Raw genomic sequence first — 8,780 nt, 5'->3', positions numbered from 1 at the left:
CTTGTCGTCGTCGTTAGAGCAGGGGAAAAAGTTCAGGCTCAGGATTTTTTTTCACCATCACCCCTGACACACACACACACACACACACACACACACACACACACACACACGCACGCACGCACGCACGGACGCACACGCGCGCACGCGCGCACGTCACTATGCCAAATGCAGGAATGTACATGTGTGCATGCCAAGTACAAATTTCATGACTTGCATGCTACAACCTGGCCATCGCTGGCTCCCTCTGAAATATGCACAAGAGTGGAGTCATCCAGTATTTTATTCAGCTGTGACACACACACAAACACACACACACACACACACACACAGCCCTTATGGAAGGCAGATTGTCAGTATGCTCTTTCTTAAATGTGCATAAGACTCTCATCTGGTGTAGCGCACACACACACACACACACACACTTTTTTTATAAAGACAAATTGGAAGAATGTGGATTAGTTTTCAAACAAGTTTATCATACGTTTGTACGTGTAATTAATTGTGTTAAGTATGATTGGCAGCGAGTGTATCTGGAGAAGAAGAGTAGCCTTGAGGTACGATTACTTGGTCTGAGTCTGACGATAGGCTATTACTTGTAGCGACAAGAAAGCTCCCGCACACATTCACATCGGCAGTGTTTTGTTTCCCTGCGGTTTTTCCGGTCTATTGACCTTCAGTTGCACTGTGATGAAGGTCTGAGAGTCCGAAACGTCGTGCCATTAAAACTTTGTCTGGGGGCATTGAACAGTGTTGCGGACCTATATTTTTTCCTATCAGGAATATTAATCTGTCTCTGTTAGGCCGGTGGGGTGGGCGTGGGGGGGTAGAATTCCCTAACTCAGGGGTCACCAACCTTTCTGGGTCAGAGGGATACCAAGGGCTACTCGAGGGCTACTGAGAGCTAACCGAGGGCTACTTGTTTGTTCTAATTCCTCTGCTGATGTCTGGACATCATTCCCAAATCACACTATGATTGAATGATAATTTGCTTATAGGTTATAAAGAAATAATCTCAAATTTAAATTAAGAAAAAAAATAACTGTGGCTGAAATCTTGTAGTCGTCACTGTTTACTAACATCCTTGGTGGGCACACCAGAAGCTCCTGGAGGGCTACCTGGCGCCCGCGGGCACCTCGTTGGTGACGCTGCCCTAAATGCTGCCGCCCCCTGACTGTTAACTTTTTTGTGGAGCTCATGGGGGCTCCTCTGAACAAAGCCATACCGTCTGCCAAATGTAATTCATAATTTACAATTAAGAATTCATTCAGAAACTTCTCTTGTGTTTCTTGACTAAAATGGTTCTGACAGAAATGCTAGAGGGTTGCTTTAGGGCAGGGATGGGAAACTTACTGTATATCTTGAGGGTCGTTTATATTAGTTTGACGGGAGACGTTCTTACAAGTTTTACGATTACACCATTTTAGCTTTTTTTTTTTTAATATTTTGGTCTTAGCTGCCACTCTCACTGATTTACTGCTAAGTTGATTTCTTGAGGCCTTTTGATTTACTGATTTACTGATTCTTTTTTATTTATGTATTTACTGTATGTCGTCTGTACTGTATTTTTGTTACTGTCTAGATGTACCGAGTGAACCTGGAGGACGGGGAGTTTGTGTGGAAGAGGTTGACGGACACCCAAGGCACCCCGCCCTCACCCAGAGACAAGCACTCCTGCTGGGTATACAGAGAGAGGTGAGGTGGGGGTAGGGGATGGAGGTCTCCCGGCCTACCGAAACCTTCTCCATTGTCTAAAACGCCACAGGGGGGAAAATAATCATGTCCTGTTGCAGTCTACTAAGAAAGAAAGTTGATTTGTTTTGTTTTGGTACCTAGAAGTTCACTGAGGTTGTTCACATTGCAAGTTTTTTTTTTGTGTGTCACGTCTTTTCCTGTGCTTGACTTTCCTGTTTTTGCCTTCTGCACCTAGCTCGTCGTTGTTTTGTTTTATTTTTCCATGTATTTCGATTTTTGATGCATTTTTATGATGAATCAGTTTCCAAATGTTATGCAGTTAGATGGAATTGTTATGAATTGCATTGCTGTTTGCTAGTAATGGAGAAATGTATTTTAGGACAACACAAGTTTTGCATCATCTGTAAGTTAGGTACTGAATGTATTTTTATTTACCATGCACATTTGTGAAGATAAGTCTCTATTCTTTGCCCTGAATTGTGTACCGTTTAGCGCAAGGAAGTTTATATAAACCCAAACTTGGGGCCCTATTATATTTATGAAACATGTAATTTCTCCTTTTCCATTCGAGCGAGGCTTGCGTTCAGGCCTGACGCTGAGTTCACAAAGAAAGTCAAATCAGTAAAGTGATATGACAAACGAACGTCCGTTCTGAGAAACGACATGTATATGTTCCGTGACTTATTGAAAACACATGTGGCAGTATTATTATTCTAATGAAAAAAAACCCTCCAGATATGAATATTGGGCAGACTTTGGTTTCTCATTGCAAGCCCATGTGACCACAATGCTCGTCTGTTTCATATTATCCACAGCCTTCAGAAAGTATAGGATTAACTGACCCATAGTTTTTGCAACCCAATAGCGGCAGAACCGCTTTGTCAAAAATAGCTTTTTGACGTGGTAACACATCCTTTCTTCCACAATAATTCCAGCAAAACACCTCATATTAAGACACACATCATGATGACTATTGATGCATCAACTTGATATTCCATAGGTTTAATAGTCATGATGCATTCATATGCTGTTTTAATATGAAGTGTTGAATAGAAGTTATTGTCAAAACAAATGCTGTTTTACAAGTCAAAGAAATTTGAACAGCGTTTAAGTCATTTTTCTTTGTTTCTATGATCAAATAGATTTTGCACTCCACCTTTTGTAGGTCTGAATGTCTTAGCCCCTGCATCAAACAAAGGGTTTTTTTTAATATGCATTTCCTCGTCTCTGCACATGAGTGTCTGGGTTCAGCTTGGCTTCCTATACAGTGCTTTCTTTGGCTTTCTACTCAAAGAAAATCCCGATTGTGATTTGTAAACGGCCTGCTGTCAACTCTAATAACAGCACATCTGACTCCCAGACACACAGGCCCATGCAAGCAGAGCAACCAGCAAATTTGTATGTTATTCTGCAAAAAGAAGGAAGATGAGAGGGGGAAAAATAATAATATTGACTTGTTGTGTCACCGGAGCATCTGCAGGGTACAGAAAGTTGAAGTGCAACCACGCATTTGTTTTAGTTCCCAAATCCCTCAATATTCTCGAAACTAACGTTTTTTTTTCATCACCAGCCAAAATGGCTTGTAGATGTTTAATCTCACACTCTCGAATGGGTCAAAGTGGCTACTAAGTTTTCTTCTCTACCAGCCAAAACGAATTTTCACCAGCATTTGGCTGGGTGGCAGGTGTTAATTTGGAGCCCTAGTCATATGTGTACAATCTTCAGTCGAGTAAAATATCTACTGTAATTACTGAAGTAATTTGAGTAACTCTGTATTCTGAATACAGAGTTGCTCAAATTACTTCAGTAATTACAGTAGATAAAAGGGGTTATAAAAAAGCTGATGTAAGGCTAAAACAGCCTGATGAACTATGCAGACTGGGAGTGGCAAAATGGGTAATGACGTGAATCATTTTAATGTTTGATCAGAGGTTGAAGCTCACGTCTGGGCATGTTTTCGTTTCGCTAATTACATTCCGAGGTAATAATTAGCGAAAGCATCTCTGTTGGGAATACACACGCAAACAGAAAATTGATCGCCTACAGCAGTGTTTCTCAACAGGGGTGCCGGGGCTGATAAATAAATTATGTAATCTAATACATATTTGTCTAAATTGACAGGTTAATGTTAGTCAGTGAAATCTTTCATCTGCCATTTACGCACAATAAAGTAAATACCTATAGGTCGCCCCAGTCGCCCCGTCTCTAAATGTGTTACTTTTCTAAGCTTCTGTGGTATCGGATGGGATGCAATGTTACGGCTTGCTGGTTTGGGGTGCCTTGAAATTTTTCATGAATTGAAAGTGTGCCTCGCCTAAATAAGGTTGAGAAACACTGGCCTACAGTGTTTGTACTTACTGAGAACTTTGGTCTGCTTCGGTGATGTATTGTAGTGTGGATACGTTCACTTCACATTGATCACCATCTGCTACTACACCAATGCAAATGCATGATAAATGAATGAGTGAATACATTTGCATGCAGGGCATATTCCCATTTTTATTGGACTACTGGCAGCACTCTGTTTGCACTGGAGTCATAAAAACTCTTTATCCATTCTGAATGAAGCTGTGTTCAGGTAATATCCCGGTAGTACAGGGACAGGGAACCTTTTTCATTCGAGGGGCCAATTCAAAATTTAAAAGTCCTCCAAGGGCCGTACTATGAACACAAACCAAGATCTCCCCCTGCACCTCAGGCCTATATTGAAGGCGTCCAGCTTTACAACAGACCCCACCTTCACTAGGTCCCCTGAAAATATAACTTAATTGTATTGCAAATGTCATTTCCAACATGACAGACTTTTGAACTGTATCCAAAGCACTCTCCTTTGAGTCAAGGTAGTTGAAGTATTAAAAACCCTTTAATTTACATCGGGGTAAACATGTTAAAAAACGCCAATTATAATTTCCAACATGTCTTTACAAAATATGTCATATTTCATGTTGAACTGCTTAACATTAAAATTATATCGGGGGCCGTAAACAGCCCTGGAGACAGTTTCCCCACCCCTGCGGTATAGTAGTACAACACACCTACACACATGTAAGCGGAATATTCTGGAACTTGTTTTCAATGAAATACTGACAACATTCCGGTTGAAACCGCAACAGTCCCGCTGTTCTGTCGAGATATGTTGCCTCGTCGAGATGAGCGACCGGTCGCCCTACTCGATAGTGGTGTTCTATCGATTTGCGCTGCCTCATCTAAATGAGCGACCTTGATTTTCCGCGGAAGGCGTTTCAATCGGTCCACGTAGGACTGTTTTACTAACCATTACTTTGTAACGGACAGGGGTGTGCCGAGTGTTCGTGCCGAGTTTAATAAGAACGTGCGGCTGCTGACCACTAAAAAACCATGAGCCTCTCGTTTGAGCAAGTTAATAAACGTGCCATATGAAAGAGACTGAGTTGAGTTTGCGCAAATGCTGGATAAAGTGTTTTGGATCAGGTTGTTTAATGCAGCCATTTGCTGTTGGTTTGGTTTCAATGCGACGTGGGCCTGTCTTGGAAGGCAACATTGCCATTTGAAATTGGGATAGACAAGCGCGGTTTAGAGATTCCCAGATAGCAGATAGCATAGGCTATTGTGGCTTTGTTTTGGCAGATGTCTGTCAATTTATGGGCAACACCTCTTTTAATGACCGGGAATCATATTTTCAAAACATCCCCATCAGTGCATTTCTTATTATTGTAGCAATCTAACCTTAGGCTACTTAACCCATACGAGAGTATGCAATTTCCGAACCAGCAGTCTACTGCCGCGATGGGCAATCACCCGCGAAAACCGCCGCGAGGGTGTGCGCATGCGTGCGCATACTCAGTAGCGAAAAGTATCACATCTCGATGGGTCGCTCATATAGACAGGACACCGGCATTGGATGACTAAAACGGTGTAATACGACTCTGAGGTGAGCTAGAAAGTCAGAGAGGCGGCATCAAAACAGCCATGATTGCTGATTGTAGCTCACTGTCGCTTGGCTCCCAAACTTTTTCTGCCGGGACTTTATTTTTTTCCCCTTACTATTGCTAACTTTTAATATGATATTTACATTACAGATAAATGCATTTATTAATAACCATAGAAATGATACTACTAATCCATGTATGGAATGGTTATATTCTTTAAAAGCGTACATTCAATCAAACAGCTTCTCTCCACACCCTCCCTTCGGTATCTTTGCAGCCCTCTTAAGGGTCCCTCCCTACTACTAGCCAGGCCGTGACCTCCTAGTGACGCCACACCTTCAGCGTCAGGCCAAGAGCAATACAAACACGATTCTGAAAACGGGAACTCCTCCCACTTTGTCAGGGAGCGAACAACTATTAGCAAACTAAGGGAGGTGGGTCAACCACACCGTTTGGGAAATGTCAATTGTTATGTCTCGAAGAGATTTGAAAGTCGATGATAATCAGGCTACACTACTTCCAGTTTTGGGAACCGCAAGGTCAAAGTTCATCCTTTTGAGTTGATCTTTGTGACTCGTGTTTTTAATTTTTTTTCCTCCCAGAATTATCTACTTTGGCGGCTACGGGTGTAAGACGGTGCGGGAACTCAACAATGAGAAGAGCTTCATGGTGGATCACACATCTTGGGTAAATAAGGAAGAGTAATATGATCATCCATAGTTTAACACACACACACGCACACATGCACACACGCACACACGCACAAACTTTGACAGTTGACTCAACCAATATGTCAGCACAGCATGTGAATGTGTTTGTTGTTATTTTTTTATTCACATATTTTTACCGTAAGGCCATGTGATTCGTCAGTGTGCTGCTTTTGGGAAGAGGTGGAGGACAAAACTGGCTTGAGAAAGTTAGAAAAAGTTCATCTGTTTATCTCCCCCTCTTCCTATAATCTTAATAGATGATGTCATTAATTCATTTTCTTATCTATGTGGCTGAAAGGTTCACACGAGGTAATTAGGATCAGCTGCTCCTGTGAATTGGGTAGAAAAGCACAACCCACACGTGGTAGGACATGAAACTTGTTGAACCCTGAGAGTCCTCAAAGAAGGTGGATCTAACAAAAGAAGCTTCATTTTGTTTCCTTTCCGGTATCCACTTTATGTCGGGTGAACGCCCCTTTAGGAGACCTTCGCACTGTAGATGGTCCCCTTAGCACTGTAGATGGCGGTAGCGCACGCCTTGCGCAAACACCTCAAAAGGAGAAGAAGTAGTGGGGGACAACGCCCCCTTAGGAGACCCAACTTGAGCACACGCTTTTGCATTGAGTGGGCGTGTTTTGCGATATCTTGGTCTGATTCAGTATTTTTGGTGTCCTCCTTTACTTTTGAAACGGCAACAAGACGCTCACTGATTGGTATAGCATAACGCTTTGTGTATCATGTTTCAAAAGCATTTTTCTTCTGAATGGGATCAATATGGTCCTTATGGAAAATTGTTCTGTGTCATACAGTTACAAAACATAAAAAGACGACCAGTGATCGACCAATGGTTCTCAACGTTTTGGAATTAATCCCCCATGGACCCACTCATAAGCCTCCCTACACCTCCTTGACTTCATCATAAGCCTGCCAACATCCCCCTTAGTGTTAAAAAGTAAAACGGGACTACTGTCCCCCAATGGCAAGTAAGCCCCTCTCAGCTGTATCCTTCTCTCCAATGCCCCCTCGGGGGCTGTAGAGTACCTGTTGAGAAACACTATTGCCATTGAATTGACAGACTCTGTAACCCCACCACCAATAATAATAATAATAATAATACTTTCGTTTTATATAGCGCCTTTCAAAACACCCAAGGACGCTTCACAGAGTGAAGTGTGAGTGTGTGTAGCCCAATAGGACATAAATCAAGTTGATGATGATGATGATGATGATGATTTGCTTTTGTTGTTGTGAAAACCATTCTGTGTTTGTGTTGTTTGGTCCTTGCAGGCCACCATAGGCACGGTGATCTTCAGGTTCTGGGGCTGGAATAACGAGGTGCACATGTTTGAGCCCGACACCAACAGCTGGTCAGAGCCACAGACACAGGTGAGAGGGAGGCACCGCTGTCTTTCTGTGTATTTCTTTCTTTCTTTCTCTCCCTCTCTTTTTTCTCTCTCTCGTGTGCTCTCTCTCTCGTGCGCTCTCTCTCTTGCGCTCTCTCTCTCTCTCTCTCTCTCCTTCTTGCCTGGCGGGCGTTTCAGAAGGCATGCTCTCTGCCTGATGTCTGCCGTCAAAGGAGGAAGGTGAAGTCGGGGTTGAGGAGCGATCTGTCTGTTCTTTGATCTCTGGAGAGAGAGAGAGAAAAAGAGAGATAGAGAAGGAAGAGACAGAGACTGACTGAGTGAGAGGGCGAGGGACTTAGAGGGAGACTGAAGGAAGCTATATTTAGATCGATGCATCACCTGAAGGTTAAATTGTTTCACCACCTTAAACTCTGGCCTTGTACGTAAGACAAGAAGAGATGAATGAACTAAGAGGCAACACAAAGGGAGTCGAGTACCTCCCTAATATCAATCTCGTTATCCTGCTACCTAAAGCCACAGACATACTTGAATGTTAGAGCGTGTATGTGTACACGCTTGTGCAGTCACTTTCATGGCATCGGTGGAATGTGTATTCTGAGGCAAAAACCGTAATGGCTCTTTGTTGTTGTTGCATGTTCCTTAAGTGCCATGAGCTTTATCCGCTTAATCTGTTTAAGACCATACAGTACGTGCAAGCATTTTATGTAGCCATCAGTGAACCTGAACGACTTGGCATTTCTCCCACACAGGGTTTCCCTCGGCACTGTACATTTAAGGTGGTCCCCTTGACAATAAACACCTATCACCTTGACAAGGTCCCCTGAACAGATGAAAAGATTTTGCACTTGGATGGGACACTTGAATGGCACCTGTGTCCAAAATTGCAGTCATTAGCTTTGTCATGTTTTTCTCTCTCTCTCTCTCTCTCTCTCTCTCTCTCTCTCTCTCTCTCTCTCTCTCTCTCTCTCTCTGTAATAGGTAACAAGACTGGTATTCGGATCGATTCAGACAGACGCAGAACATTACAGAAGCTCATGTGCATTCATTCAGAGTGTTCACTTTCTTTCTTTCTTTCTTTCGTTCTTTCTTTCTTTCTTTCGTTCTTT

The 8,780-nt window shown here is 42.7% G+C and overlaps 1 protein-coding gene across 1 annotated transcript in view; it reads left to right on the top strand.

Moving 5' to 3' along the window:
• The window catches only part of LOC134466819 (kelch domain-containing protein 1-like), a 34,173-nt gene that overhangs the window by 6,718 nt on the left and 18,675 nt on the right, over window positions 1-8,780 (top strand). Inside the window, exons 4-6 of the mRNA XM_063220706.1 lie at window positions 1,580-1,692; window positions 6,203-6,287; window positions 7,598-7,696. Coding sequence (XP_063076776.1) covers window positions 1,580-1,692; window positions 6,203-6,287; window positions 7,598-7,696 — 297 coding nt within the window. The remainder of the gene's footprint in view (window positions 1-1,579; window positions 1,693-6,202; window positions 6,288-7,597; window positions 7,697-8,780) is intronic.

This window comes from Engraulis encrasicolus, chromosome 17 (assembly GCF_034702125.1).
Source record: "Engraulis encrasicolus isolate BLACKSEA-1 chromosome 17, IST_EnEncr_1.0, whole genome shotgun sequence".
NCBI lineage: Eukaryota > Metazoa > Chordata > Actinopteri > Clupeiformes > Engraulidae > Engraulis > Engraulis encrasicolus.
Note: the sequence above shows the minus strand (reverse complement) of the source record. Positions and strands in the feature narration are given on the sequence as shown.